Here is a 16,281-nt window from a genome sequence, read left to right as displayed (position 1 = left end):
AACTTCTACTTGTCTATGGACTGTCAAGTGATCTTTTCCCTCACTCTTTGCCCCTTGCTAGATTATCAAACTTAAAATTTTATTTAAATATTTATTTCTACAGATATTGGTTCAGTTTCTGAAATTCCTAACTCAAGATAAAGCCAAGTAAGCAGAAAACATGCAGTAACAATCAAAAAACAGAATAAGAAGATTGTATCATTTTTGTTTTCAAATAGTTTCTTTCAATTTGTTTTATAACCTAATACCTAGCATTGTTTTTTAAAAAATCACCAAAAAAAATTTAAAGTCTTAATTCCACTACTATAAAGCTCCCATTATTAATATTTTTGTTTTAATGTTTATTATCTATAAACAAGAATTATGTATTTTGCATTTTGTATCATACCATATAATCATTGTTTCATTCTCCTTTTATCACTTTTATTATGCTTTTGTCACTTTGTATTGAGCTTGAATTTGTTAATAGAATACATATTTGATGAGTAAATTTGTGTGTGGAATCTAATTCTCTTCTGCAATGAGAAACAGAATTATTTATAGAAAAATTGACATTTAGTTAAAAATTATCTGAAGCAGTAATTTCAGAAATTTTTATTAAATATGGAAATTTTGTGATCAGCCTCTCAATTAAGACTTACAAAACCTAGTAAGTTGCAAAGCTACAACATGAAATGTTTATTTCCTGTCAAAAGGCAAAAACATTTTCCCAGTATAACACTCTATTTTTTACCCCTTCATTTCCCAGTCATTTAAACTTTAGAAGTAATTTAAAAATTGAAACTAAATTTGCTTTAAATCCTCTTCCCTCTGTGTTTCTTTTCACTCTGTAAGCTAATCTGCAAATGGAACAGCCTAGAAAAACTGGGTGGAAAAAAAAAAGAATGAATATTAACAGGTTATAAGTACTAGACCAAATTGTGAAGTTAATTTTATAACCAAGGGTGTTTTTCCCCCTTTATACATAATTTTACATAAAATGTGCATTTATTATTTATGCTTATGAATACACTTAAATATTACCTTTTCTATTCATCATTTTTGTTTTACTTTTGCATATGCTGTGAAAACAACCAGATTTAAATGTTAATAGGTAGTTTGATTTCCACATTAAAATTATAAAAGCAGTATGTACATAAACATATTTCTTAGCTCCCATTCCATTTCTTTAAAATAACAGATTAGAGCACTTTGGATTCTTAAATATTAAAGCATGAAGCACTGATCCAAAATAAATTTCTAAATATGAATATCATCTACAAATTTTAACAGCTCAAATATAGTAGTGTTTACATAAAATATTTATTTCCTAGAAAATTCAAATGTAATTATTGTGAAAGAAGGTAGAATGTGTGAAGTGATCAAACCATTCCAAAGGGAACTTATCAACATTTATAGTTCCTGAAAAAAGATATGGGGATGACCCTATTATATTTTTTTTTCTAATTAAAATTTTATTTACATGGTTGTCACACCTCAATTTTGGAGAAGCCTCACCTTCTATTAATATACACAATTGTGGCAACTACTTAATTATTATCAATAATTTATTATGAATGAACAACATTTAAATACTTATTTCATGTATTCTTGGTAATAACTGCATTTATCAATCAATTCTGAGGAAAATAATACATGGGAACTTTAACATTTAATTTTCACTATATCTAACTGTACCATTACAGTGGTTTAAACAAATTGTTTCTATACTGACCCTTTTTGTTAGGTGAAAATATCTTTTGTTCATATTCATCATGAAATCATTAAGGAATTTGGGATTCAAATCCCTTATTAGATACATGCATATATCAGACCATTTGCACATATACAGGCCAAAATATAAATAAAATTACTTATATTCAAAGTATAAATGTAGTTTTTCTCTTCTCACTTAAATTATGTTCTACAGGATTGCCTTTTATCTGCTCTCTCATTTACAAAGATTTTTTTAAATGTAAGTGCTCATGAGTTGGGAAGGAATGTAGTTGGGAGAAAATAGTTAATTTTTAGTCATGACTGATCTATTGTATTTGTTTGCAGAATATGCCAGTGAATGATATCTTGATGCATTCATTTGCTTGTGTGACATCTTCCCTTGAAGCAGGGGCTTCATTAAAGTTTCAGTTTTTCCTGGATTATGTTTGGATTGAAGTTAGAATGATATTTCTTTTACTTTTTCTCTGACCCTTTATTGCTTCCTCTTTCCATGGGGAATCTAAAATTGTCTCTGAAAATGACAATAAAGAGCTGTGGTGAAAACATCCTTATCCTTCATGATAGAAAATTCTCAATCAGTGTTTTTTGAACTGTGGGTTATAACCTGTTGGTCCCAAAGTCAATTTAATGGGTCTTATAGAAGCTCTGTATGACTAAATTACCTAATAAGAAAAAAATATATATTGGCGTGCTTGAAAAATAGTTGAGTTAAATATTTTTGTGTTAAACTTCTGTTTGTGTGTGTGTGTGTGTGTACACACACATGCATGTGTGTGAGCCCTGGGCAGCATGTAAACTGACAAAGACTGTGATTTAACTGTAGGTGTTATGATCAGAAAACCCTAGTCTAATCATAAAATTATAGTCAATATCATTCTATCACAACAAACATATTAATAAAAACATGTTTGAATGTCTAAAGTAGACACAGACACACCAAACAATCCTTTCTCAGTAGCAGACAAACTGCTTCACTCCAGAGAGTGACTGAATGTGTGATTTACATGGAGTTCTGATATGGAAGCTACGTGGAGGAGGCCGCAGAGTGAGCTATTATGCAGGCTGCTCAGTTTCCTTATTTTAGTGTCAAAACTATAGCACCTCACTTACTGGTGGGATATATAAAAGAAAAATAAGCAAATGAACAGTCTAAAACCTTCAGACTGACATCAGAACGGTGGTTACCAATGGAGAAGCATGGTGAGGGAATGAGTAGGGGGATTAGTAGGTTGGTGGCAGGTAATAACTAGGTATTTCTTGGTAGGTGTGGTGTGATATACACAGTTGTAAAGATGAGAAAATGTATACCTAAAACTATGTAGTAGTAAACTAATATTACCTTAATGAAATATAGATTAAAAAAAAAAAAAACTATAGCACCATCAAAGGGACAGCACAGTTTTTATCCAAATAGTTTTCCCTCCATCAGCTGAAGCAAGCTTGTCCCATGAATAAAAAAGCACATGGAAAAATTATATATTTAAAGGATATATTCCCAGATTTGCAAAAGTTTGTCATTTCTGACTTGCTCCATGTCTCCTAACAATTTTCTTTCACTACTATACATTCATTTCTAGGAATCCTTCCTGAACTCATTTTAAAAGAAGAGGTGATACTCCTTTTTTTTTAATCTCAAAAACATTGTCACTGTTCTTAGTGCATATAACCGTTCCTTCCCAGCTTTCCTATTGTCATTAATACTTTTTATCATCATTTTCTATCTTACATTAACTACTGCAAAGTATAGGAATCATCTGTTGACTCACTTTGGAAGGTATTTTAGACTATTAAAAATGTATGTACAAAATTCTTTTTGGAAGAGAGGTGCCACCATTCTCTCTCAAGACCATCACCTTCCCCCCAATGATATATGTTTTTATACTTTTCTTAGTAGGATTTTATCATAACTACATGTTCCTAAATGAGTTTTCTTTTAGACACTGGCAAAAATATGAACAGTAAAAATGAGCACTTCTGTCCTTTTTCCTTTTCACTGCATTTCTCCCAAATCCCTATTATACTCCCTTAGTTAGAAGGCCAAAATAGCAATGCCTTTGGGTGTTTGTCCCCTAGGAGCTTTTACCAGTTCTTTCTGTGGAAGTCTAGAGAGACAAATGTCCTCTTAATGACTTGGCTGCCTTCACAGTCTCTGTCTGTGGCTTCCGTGCCCTTTTCCCTCACAAAGACAGATCCTATTATACTGCCCACATTGGGGCATGCGTGCTCTGTCTGCTAGAATTTGGAATGCTTTGGGCAACCCTGCATCCTAAATTACATGCCTGTTTCATATTTATCACAGGTCACATTTTTACTTGAGAAGGTCTCAGGTATTCTGTGACACAACTCAAATGCACTATCCATACTACATTTTCCCTTTCTGTCCCACTTCTGTGCCCTGTCTCCTGTTTCTAGGCCTCTATTGTATATTTTTGCCCTGTTTCTCTGAGGCTCTGTAACAGGGGCTGGCATGACATCAGACAGTTTCCATTGTACTCTCTGTCTCTTTAGAGTCTTTCTTTTCTAACTATGGTGTAGACCTGAACAATAAATCTAGGATAATCTGTTAACGGGTCAGTGTGGTGTCCTTTTCAAGTACCGTATTTGCATCGATACAAATATCTTTCTGGGGATAAAATGTTAGTGGAATTCTGAGTACTATGTTGTTATCGGATGGACATTATAATAAAAAAGAAACTGCCTTCTGTCTTTAATTTTTTCCTTCTTTTAATAGATTCCACAATTTTATTTCTGCCACTATCTGATAATATCAGGTGAATGTCTCTCCTCATCCTGTACTTAGGGCCAGGTTTCTTGTTTATTCATGAATTAATGGAATTATTTCCCCCTTACATTTAGAGTGACGGGAAAAAATGTCAATGAAAATAAGTAACTTGGGCCTCCCCTGGTGGCGCAGCGGTTGAGCGCTGGGCTGCGAAGCTGCCCGAAGCTTCCGCAGCATCGGTTCGATCCCCGGCCACCAGCGAGGGTCCCACATGGTGCGACAGACCCCTCCTGCCGCGCCCGCTCTCCCTTCAACAGTGTATTTCTTCATCAGTCTGCCTGTTCTGTTCCCCACTCTGGCTCTGGTGAATTCTCTCACCCTCCTGCACTTCTGACTGTACCCAGTGCTTGTATAAATAAATAAATCTTTAAAAAAAAAAAAAGAAAATAAGTAACTAGTTTGATTTTTATATATTTCACTTGGCACTGTGATGCAACATGCTAACCAACATTTACACTGTGCTTGTCATAAACCAAAACTTTATTAGTATTTTCTTATTTAATACAGTGAGCAACTAAGTGAGGTTAGTTATATTATTATGGCCTATATCATGGATTAATAAACCAATTACATAGAGATTCCTTGATACATTTGAACAGCTGAGAGTGATGAAATCAGGAATTGACATAGATAATCTGTCAAACTATTGTGTTTAATAAAAACAATCAATTCAGTTCAAGTTCAGGTGCACATTATCTTCCCTTGGCTTTCAGATGTGTACCAGCTTGGAAAAGGAGCAGTAATCAAAGACAGTTGACTTTATTCCAGAGAGTGATACAGAATCTCAGTTTCTTCCCTTCTCCCTCCTTCCCTTCCAGTGAGGGAACTGTTTATTTATTCTTAATTTTTTTTTTAAATTTTCTTACATGTTGTTCATTTTTGTACAATTTGTTAATTTCTCCCATCAGGCGTCGTCCAATGAGGGAACTGTTAGAGAGTGATACAAAATGCTGGTTTCTCCTTTTCTCTTTGACTAAACTGTTCCAGGTTCACAAACACTTTGTTGGCTGTACACTGTGACTGTCATTCCCCCAATCAAATAGAATTATTTAACTATCATCTGCCTTATTTCTAAAGTTACTTAATTCCACAGAATTGTTAATTCTACTGGAAAGTGTAAGTCATTAAAAATAGAAAGAAAAATAAGAAATGTCTTCCCTCAAAGACTTTACCCTTAGGTAGGTGAGAGCAGGGGTGATGTTTAGAACTCTGTGAAGATCTGTGTGTTCTCTTGTCTTTGCAACAGGTACCATTTCTGTCAATACACTGCGCACGCCCTACACTGCTCCTGGTGAGAGTGAGATTCTGGACCTGGATGATGAGCTGTACCTGGGGGGTTTGCCAGAAAATAAGGCAGGCCTTGTCTTCCCCACGGAGGTGTGGACTGCTCTGCTCAACTACGGCTACGTGGGCTGCATCAGAGACTTGTTCATTGACGGTCAGAGCAAGGATATTCGGCAGATGGCTGAAGTTCAAAGTACTGCTGGAGTGAAGCCCTCCTGCTCAAGGGAGACAGCAAAACCGTGCCTTAGCAACCCTTGCAAAAACAATGGCATGTGCAGGGATGGGTGGAACAGATATGTCTGTGATTGTTCTGGAACAGGCTATCTTGGCAGGTCCTGCGAGAGAGGTAAGACTCCAAACACTAGGCAGTTGACTCTCCTGAGATGAAAAGTGTATTAAATGTTGATCAAAACCTTAAACTAACTTAAAACAATACAACATATGCTCTGCTGAGGTAGGTTCTCTGCAAGCTGAGCAGTTATACCCAATGTGTGCTACTGATGAGTCCATAATAACTTAAAGGACCTGATTCTGGGAAGACACAGCTCTGAGTATATTGCAGGGATAAATATTCGGGTCTTTTGTATTATTTAATGTATGGACTTAAAATGTATAATAGATAATAACAGCTGTCCCTTTTGCCCGGTTTAAGTTCTGAACACTAGGAAGTAAAGAAACTATGAATTAAACATATTTACAGCTTCCCCTGCTAATGTCTATCAAACAGTAGCATTTAGGACAAGCTAAAGTGTAAGTTGCAACTTCCTTGACACTATTGTGTGAGACTTAAGTTAGTCTCCTCATTGATTCAAGGGGAGGTAAATTAGAAAATTAAGGTGACTTTAAATCACCTAAGTTATAGCAACATATTCTAAAACACCAACTTTTGCTTCAGACCAAACTGATTACAGGAAATTCATTTACTATATTTGATATTAAGACTTAAAAAGTGTTTCTATCAAAGTTCTGAACAGGTGCTTCCTTCCCCTTATCTAATAGGAGGAAAAGCTTTTTCTCTCCTCTCTCATTTGAAGAAGAGTATGAGTTAAAGAAGGAGAAAAGAATGATAGCTCCCCATCCATCTGCAGATGAGACTAAAGGAAGAAATAGCAGAACAAATAGTTCTAAGCATGTCCTTCCATCGACCTAAGAGTTTCAGATAAATGCTTTAGTCACTGTACCATTGCCACTCATTTTCAACAAAGAAACAAAAAAATCAATATGAAAATATATTGACGAGTTGTTCCATTGTCCTCTCGTGTTTCAAATAACATTGCCCTATTAGACATTTAGACTAAAAGCTCCTGGCATCTATTTCTCTAAGCCATGCATTTTTAGTCTTGTTCCTTCTTCATGTCTGAAATGTTTCATACATTTAAGCTAACATTTCATAGAGGAAAAATGGTTATTTTCTAGAATCCAAAGTTAAAATGTGGCTTTCTTTTTCTTAATAAGGAGTTTTACCAGTTCTATTATTAACTTTAATCAATAGAAATTAATATTAATAATTTAATGATTTTAAATTACCTACCAAGGCACTATTACTATTCTGTGCTATACAATTACATAGATCAACTGATGGTAAGCATTTCATTTGCATAGATTCATTCATCCTTTCAGTACCTAATTGTGATTTCTATGAATTGTCATTAGAAGTAAACCATTTCTGTGCAGTTTTGCCGGTAATGTGTATATTCTCATAAAATTCTTCTTCTTATTCTTTCCGAATTCAATTTGTTTGTAGTTTGGTTTTTAAAAATTGCCAATAGGGACAACCACCTCTAGCAACAACTAAGTAACAGAGCTCTCAAGATACATTATAGGGAGACATGTCAGATTAGCAGGCCTGTGTGATTTAAGATTTTGTTTTCTTTTTAATCACTCAGAGAGCTGCCAGTTATTCTGATGCCTTCAGCATAAGTGAAGCTAGTAAGGGTATAACTGAACTGTCACGCAGATTACAAAAGCCTTCAGTTAAATATGCATGGTGTACCACCCTGTGGCAATGTTCTGCAACTACATATGGCAGAAATAAAAATAGAGATTGTAGAGCTTCCTGAGCCAGAATTTGAGATAGAGAATACATATATACTGCAATAATTAGAAGGAGGGGTGGTAAGCATATGTGGATTTGCAAATGAGAATTTAATAGCAAACTTCATCACTGAGATTAGTCATACATTTTGTATCTGACAGGTGGCTGGAAATTTCTGCAGATTTCTTTGTTTTCAGATTGGTTATGTGTTGAGGAGAAAATGGTCGTTTTTATGTATTTTTTGTTTTTGGATGACCCAGAGTATTGTGAGAAGGCTTCGCTTTTCAGAATTAATTTTCTTGCTCACGTTACGGCATCTCCTGAGAACAAAGGTGATGGGGGAGGCTTGTCATGCCCAATACCACAGAATCTGGCTTGTGTCCCATTCCCAGCAATGCCCTAGTTCAGGCAACCCAATATCATGCCCAGCCCTCAGTATTTCCAATTCAAAGTAAGGGTTCTGTGATTCTTCTCCTGATACACTCTGATCACATAAACTGATCACATATGAGTTTACTGATGATTCTTGAAATGAAAAGAAAAAGGCACTTATAAAGTTTCTCTTTTACTATTATTGAACAATAACTGATCGATTATAGATGTACTTGTTGAAAGTAATGAAATACATGCTTAAGTCCTTAGACAATACAACATGGAAAATTCTGTTGCAGTCACATTATAGGAAATTTTCATTCTGCATTAAGAAAAGGGATTTTTAAGAAAAAAAGAATATTTGCTGGCTTAGGTAAATAGGAAAATAATATTTTGTTTTATGTATATTGATCTCATAAGGAAGATTAATGTGGAAATAATGTTCAATTGAACTGAAATTCAGCACCTTTCTTCTTGCTTTATTTTTAATGAAACTAAGAATTTGTGAAGACTTCGTCACATAGAAATTATTCCTGGTCATATGTATGTAGTATAATCAGAGGTCTATTTTATAGTTTTTGTTAAAATATTAACAGATGGAGGGACAGATGTCAGAGCAATATAATTTGGCTCCTTGTCTGATTTTCATCGTTGATCACAATATGTGACTGCCTTTCAGCAAAAGTGAGCACAGGTGTACACTTTAGACTGCAAGAAGGAATAATACAGAAAAGCAAATTTATCAAACTTAAGGACAAGGGGTATGGAGATATAGGAGACAAAGAGAAACCTTTTTCTCTCCCACTAGGAAATGCTGTATGGATTTAGCCTTTTAAAGGATTTTTTTTTGTGTTCTATGTGATAAATAATTTTACTGAAGTTAAAGAATACTGCCAGATAGCATAACCTTCAAATGTCAGAATGCTGTTTACCAATTATTTGGCAACTCTAGACTACAACCTTGTGCATTTTCCATTCCTTGTCTAATTAAACATTAACTATAATTATGAGGAATCATTTAGGCATTCATTTGTCATTTATCAACAAGTTGTTTTCACATTGAGAATTGTTTAAAATGGCACTCAGGGGCACTCAAGTTTTATTAGTTTGCTGTGTTATTTCATTCCTGCAGTTTTTTTGAGAATGTTAAAGACCAATGATCCTGACTATTTTTCTACTTAGGATTATAATTCATACCATATTTATGATCCATTGTCAGTCATCTGTATTTCTAAAAGGATGTTCCCTCTACTTAGGTTTCAATCAAATTAAGCTACATTTCTTGGAAGAATGTAAGATAAATTAAAAATATGATTATTAAATAATGGAGACTTAATTTATAGCTAAAATAAATAGGAAAGACTAACAATGTTTTAGTTTTTTCATCTCTGTGTTACCAAAGTAAATCAATAATTGATCATTGTTGTTAAACTTTTATTCAGTTATATGCTGTTTTATAGATATGTGATGATTATTTTCTATGATTTAGGGAAAAATTAGTAAAGATCAAATTTCTTTAAGATTATGATAATTTTCCTCTAGATTATATTATGATCTTACAATTATCTTGTAATTATTTTTTTTAGCAATTACTACTACACTTTCTTTGGGAAACTCATTTAATTGGAAAATACATAATATGATATACACTGAATTTATTTTAAAGGCATATTTTATATATTCAGTGCTAGGGTCAGTGCGTACTCATGTGACCCTGTTTTGTCGAAACACCCCCTCCTACTCTGTCTTTTGTGGCAGAGTTATGAAATCCAAAGTAGACTTTTATAAATATTTTTTCACATATATCACCAAAATTAGATTATAATTACAGTAGGCAGAATAAAATGCTTAATGCCATTAGTGAACATTTATATAAGCTTGATATTCAAATTGATATACGCTCTTCTATATATCTTCAGTATCAAGTGCAATCATTCATTCACTAAATATTTATTGAAGCTTTACTGTGTACCTGGCACTTTTTGGAGCACTCAGCTGCTGACAGAATGATGAATAGCAGAGCCCAAACTCTGATCTCGAGACACTTACATTCTTTTTTTTTTTTTTTTTTAAATAAATTTTATTGTTATATTCCCCATACAATTGCAGCCCCCCCATTCTGACCCCAATCCCTCCCCTCCCGCCCCCTAAAAGTGTCTCTGGTTCATAGTTTTTTGTTGATTTTGATTTTCACTATCTTATAGTTATTCATTTTCCTGGTCCCTTATTTAAGTTTTCTAGATTCCTGCTATGAGTGAGACCATCCGGTATTTTTCTTTTTCTTTTTGGCTTATTTCGCTGAGCATGATCCCTTCCAGCGCCATCCATGTTGCTGCAAATTGCATGTGTTTATCTTTTTTGAATGCTGAGTAATATTCCATGGTATATATGTACCACATCTTCTTGATCCAGTCATCTATTTTTGGGCATTTGGGTTGTTTCCAAAGCTTAGCTATTGTAAACAATGCTGCTATAAACATAGGGGTGCAGGTGTTCTTTGGAATTGATGTTTCTGTGTCCTTTGGGTAAATACCTAGGAGTGGAATTGCTGGATCATATGGAAGCTCTATGTTTAGTAGGTCCAGAAATCTCCACACAGCTTTCCACAGTGGTTGGACCAGTTTGCACTCCCACCAACAGTGCAGAAGAGTTCCTTTTTCTCCACACCCTCGCCAACATTTGTTGTTGCTAGTTTTTTTAATATGTGCCATTCTCACTGGTGTGAGATGGTATCTCATGGTAGTTTTGATTTGCATTTCCCTGATGACAAGTGATGTTGAACATTTTTTCATATGCCTGTTGGCCATTTGCATTTCCTCTTCAGAGAAGTTTCTTTTTAGCTCTTCTGCCCATTTTTTGACTGGATTATTTTCTTTGTTGTTGTTGAGTCTCATCAGCTCTTTGCAGATTTTTGTGATCATTAGTGTTGGGTGCAAAAATGTTCTCCCAGTTGGTGGGGTTTCTCTTTGTTTTTGTTATTGTCTCTTTTGCTGTGCAAAAGCTCTTTAATTTGATGTAGTCCCAGCTGTTTATCTTTGCCTTCACTATCACTGCTTTGGGTGATGTGTCTGTAAAGATGTCTTTGATGTGCAAATCACGTAGTGTTTCGCCTATATTTCCTTCTATATATTTTATGGTTTCAGGTCTTATGTCTAGTTCTTTAATCCATTTTGAGTTGATTTTTGTGTATGGTGTGAGGTGGTGGTCAAGCTTCATTCTTTTGCATGTAGCGACCCAGTTTTCCCAGCACCATTTATTGAACAAACTTTCTTTGCTCCAATGCATATTCTTTGCTCCTTTGTCAAAGATTAGTTGACCATAAATCTGTGGGTTTATTTCTGGATTTTCTATTCGATTCCATTGGTCTGTATGTCTGTTCTTGTTCCAATACCATGCAGTTTTGATGATTATGGCTTTGTAGTATAGTTTGAAGTCTGGGAGTGTGATGCCTCCATTCCCTTCTTTTTTTTTCAGGAGAGCTTTGGCTATTCGGGGTTTCTTGTGATTCCATATGAATTTCATCAATAATTGCTCTATTTCTTTGAAGAATGACATTGAAATTTTGATTGGAATAGCATTGAATCTGTATATTGCTTTTGGAAGGATGGCCATTTTAATAATGTTTATTCTTCCAATCCATGAGCAGGGGAGGTCTCTCCATTTCTTTGTGTCTTCTTCTATTTCTTTTAACAGTGTTTTATAGTTTTCTTTGTATAGGTCCTTTACCTCTTTTGTTAGATTTATTCCCAAATATTTGATTTTTTTTGTTTCAATAACAAAAGGGATGGTCTTTTTGATTTCTTCTTCTTCAGATTTATTGTTTGTGTATAGGAAGGCTACTGACTTTTGCGTGTTGATTTTGTATCCTGCCACTTTACTGAACTGATTGATGAGTTGAATTAGCTTTTCTGTGGAGTTTTTGGGGTTCTCTATATATAATATCATATCGTCTGCAAATAGTGATAGTTTGACTTCTTCTTTTCCTATTTGGATTCCTTGGATGTCTTTCTCTTGTCTTATTGCCCTGGCTAGGACTTCCAGTATTATATTGAAAAGCAATGGTGAGAGTGGACATCCTTGTCTTGTTCCAGATCTTAATGGAATTGCTTTCAGCTTTTCACCATTGAGAATGATACTGGCTGTTGGCTTGTCATAGATGGCCTTTATGATGTTGAGGTATGTTCCTTGTATCCCAAGAATTTCAAGGGCTTTTATCATGAATGGGTGTTGCACTTTGTCGAAAGCTTTCTCAGCATCTATTGATATTATCATATGGTTTTTATATTTCTTTTTGTTGATATGTTGGATAACGTTGATTGATTTTCGGATGTTAAACCATCCTTGTGCCCCTGGAATGAATCCAACTTGGTCGTGGTGAATTATCTTATGGATACATTGTTGGATTCTGATAGCTAAAATTTTATTGAGGATTTTTGCATCAGTGTTCATTAGGGAGATTGGCCTGTAGTTTTCCTTTTTTGTGTTGTCCTTGTTCGGTTTTGGTATTAGTGTAATGTTGGCTTCATAAAACGTGTTTGGTATTGTCCCTTCCTTCTCAATTTTTTGGAAGAGTTTGTGAAGGATAGGCACTAATTCGTCTCTGAATGTTTGGTAGAATTCATTTGTAAATCCATCAGGTCCTGGGCTTTTGTTTTTGGGGAGGTTTTTGATTACCATTTCAATTTCGCTACTTGTAATTGGTCTGTTTAGGTGTTCTATTTCTTCTTTATCTAGCTTTGGGTGATTGTAGAGTTGTAGGAATTTGTCCATCTCCTCTAGATTGTTGAACTTGTTTCCATATAACTGTTCATAGTAGTTACTGATTATTCTTTTGATTTCTGCTGTGTCCGTTGTGATTTCTCCTCTTTCATTGATGATCCTGTTTATTTGTGCTTTCTCCCTTTTTTCCTTTGTGAGCCTGGCTAGGGGTTTGTCTATTTTATTGATTTTTTTCAAAGAACCAGCTCTTGGTTTCATTGATCTTTTGGATTGTTTTTTTAGTTTCAATTTCATTTATTTCTGCTTTGGTTTTTATTATTTCTTTTCTTCTACTGGTTTTGGGGTTTTTTTGTTGTTCTTTTTCTAGATCTTTGAGCTTCGAGATTAGGTTGTTTCTTTGCGTTCTTTCTTGTTTCTTGATGTGAGCTTCTATTGCTATATATTTTCCTCTTATTACTGCTTTTGCTGCATCCCATACATTTAGGATATTGGTGTCCCCCTTGTCGTTCAATTCAAAAAATTTTTTAATTTCTTCTTTGATCTCCTCATTAGTCCAATGGTCTTCCAGTAGTGTGGTTTTTAATCTCCATGAGGTAGGAAAGTTCCTTGCCTTCTTTTTATGGTTTATTTCTAGTTTGATGCCTTCATGGTCAGAAAAGATGGTTGATATGATTTCAATCTTGGTGTATCTGTTGATGTTTGTCTTGTGCCCCAGTATGTGATCGATCCTGGAGAATGATCCGTGTGCGCTTGAGAAAAATGTGTACTCCGTTTTTTTGGGGTTTAGTGTTCTATAAATGTCTGTTAAGCCCAATTGCTCTAGGTCCTTATTTAGAGCTTTAGTTTCTTTACTTATTTTTTGTCTTGTTGATCTATCCATTGTTGATAGTGGTGTGTTGAAGTCTCCCACTACGTATGTGTTTTCTCTGATGAGACACTTACATTCTAAAGGGCGAAGACAGATGATATTGTACAAACAAATAAGAGACGTAGTTTAAAAAATGAAATGGTAAGTAGATGCAAAATTACTGGAAGAGGGAGTGGGGGTTCTTGGAGTGGTCTTCTGTGAGTAACACTTGACTGAAGACCAGATAACACAAGGAACTTTCCATATGAAGATCTGGGGTAAACCTTTTTCAGACAGAAGGAACTACAAGTGCAAATACTTGAATGAGAGATGAAATTAATATAGTTAAAGTTGAGGGGAATATTGATGGCTGGGGCAAGAGAGATGGACTGGGGCATGGTCACACAGGTCAAAAAAGGAAATATGGCTATTATTCTAATGGAAGTAGGAAACTCTTGGAGGAGGGAGGGACATAGTGTAAGCAATGATGTGACATAATCTGATTTACTACTTCAAAAGTTATCGCTTGTGTATAGGGGAAAAAAGTAGAAGTGGGGAGAGCATTTAGCTTGCCTGTTGTGTATAGGTAGAATAGGTAGAAGTGGGGAGAGCATGTGGGAGCTATTATAGTGCTCTATGTAAGAAGTGAGTACAGATTCTAAAGTAGTTTAATGGTAGGATTAAGAAACCAACAGATCCATAACCAAGATGAAAATGCATGCATTGTGCAAAAATGAAAAATGATGTAAAAATATATAAAATTAAAAAAAGAAAAAATAAACCAACAGAAAGAATAAGCTCTGAGCAATGGGTTATATATTCTATCACTGAGATAGAATGACATTGGAGGAGGGACACACTGAGTTTGTTCATTGTTTTGGGGGGGATAGTGAATTAAGTATTTAGTAAGGTGTCTATGTATTCCCATTGGAGATGACAAATAGGCAATGGATGGTGGGTGAATAATGGAGCTCATGAGAGATCAGCATTATTCATAAGTATTGGGAGTGATGGTGATAAGCCTGTGAGTTTACTTAGATCCCTCAAGTCATGAGATAGATAGAAAAGAGAAGAGTGCCAAGGAGGAAGAACTGGAATCTTTAGAGCTTATAGGTTCTGGCTCTACATTCAAATGATGACAGCAATTAATGATTAAATTCTGTTAGAATCAGTACTTGACTTTCCCGACTTTTAGAAAGATAAACTTGTAAAACCACAATCCTAGAATATAGTGTTAATAATAAGCATGGTTATATCAGTTAAGTTAATTGCTATGCTGTGTCAATAGGCAAGATGATGAGAATTTCCTAGTTAACTTTGATTCCAGCTAGTTTTTCTTTTATTAAATGACATTCTGAGTTATCCAAACCAATAAGAAAGCAAAATGAGTCATACTTGTTTTGCAGTGTTCTGCCACCATATGGTGTTAACATTTAAGGAATGTTGACTATTTCTTGAAGCAGTCAGTTTGAGATCAACATTTTTGCTCTTAGCTTCTTTATGTGTTTAATACAGGATTAAGCAACTTCCCTATTAAAGCAATGCCCTTTCCTAGCACACACTCATACAATATCCACTTTCTTTTTCAGTATTACCAAGGTACCTAATTATTGACATTTTGGTGATAGTTTAATATTTTCAGGACACCAGGGTTTTGCTTACAGATAATATTTTAAGTTACCATTACTTGTAAATAAATGTTAAAATTAAGTTACTGTTTGTGCCTTTGCAAAAACTAATAACCACTAGCTTCCCTGGTGGCGCAGCAGGTTGAGTGCACAGCTGTGAAGCTTTCCACAGCCTCTGCAGCACGGGTTAGATTCCCTGCCAGCCAGGGAGAGATCCCCATGGCGTGGCAGACCTCTCCTGTTGCGCCCGCTGCTCTTCTCAGCAGTGCTTTTGGTCCTTCTGCCTGTTCTGCTCCCCACTCTGTGTCTGGTGAATCCTCTCACCCTCCCACACCTCTGGCCTGTACCCCGGATCTTATATAAATAAAATAAATCTTTAAAAAAAAAAACTAATAAGCTTGTTAACATAATGACTCAGAAGGAAGATCATCTATTGTTTGGTAATATCAATTATTTCCCCTGTTTTAATTTGATCTTTGGGAAAGTGCTGACCTGACTTCTACATTTAAGACTTACTGTTTTGATTATATTAGGGCAGAAATTATGAAAAAAAATGGTATTAGTAAGTTCTCTTAGAATCATGGACTTTTAGGGCAGTCAAAGTCCTTAGAGGGGGCCTTCCTGGTGGCGTAGTTGGTTAAGCGCCACACTGTGAAGTTGTTTACAGCCTCTGCAGCATCCCGGCCAGCAGGCGAGAATCCCACATGGTGTGGCAGACCTCTCTTGTCTCACTCGCTGCTCCCCTCAGCAGTGTATTTCTTCAGTCTGCCTGTTCTGTTCCCCACTCTGTTTCTGGTGAATCCTCTCACCCTCCCATGCATTTGGCCTGTACCCCCGTACTTGTATAAATAAAAAAGTAAAAAAAAAAAAAAAGACCTTAGAGGTATTCTAATAGCAC

The 16,281-nt window shown here is 35.2% G+C and overlaps 1 protein-coding gene across 31 annotated transcripts in view; it reads left to right on the top strand.

Annotated features, from left to right (window-relative positions):
* The window catches only part of NRXN1 (neurexin 1), a gene marked incomplete at its 5' end in the record, with an annotated part of 1,024,512 nt that overhangs the window by 452,811 nt on the left and 555,420 nt on the right, over positions 1–16,281 (top strand). For all 31 annotated transcript variants that reach the window (XM_084235920.1, XM_084235919.1, XM_084235910.1 and 28 more), the window contains one exon: positions 5,745–6,128. In XM_084235920.1, the coding sequence (XP_084092046.1) occupies positions 5,745–6,128 (384 nt within the window). The remainder of the gene's footprint in view (positions 1–5,744; positions 6,129–16,281) is intronic.

The sequence above is a fragment of the Talpa europaea genome (assembly GCF_964194135.1).
Source record: "Talpa europaea genome assembly, chromosome: 6".
Lineage (NCBI taxonomy): Eukaryota > Metazoa > Chordata > Mammalia > Eulipotyphla > Talpidae > Talpa > Talpa europaea.
The sequence above is the reverse complement of the archived record's forward strand: the minus strand, read 5'-3'. Positions and strand labels throughout refer to the sequence as shown.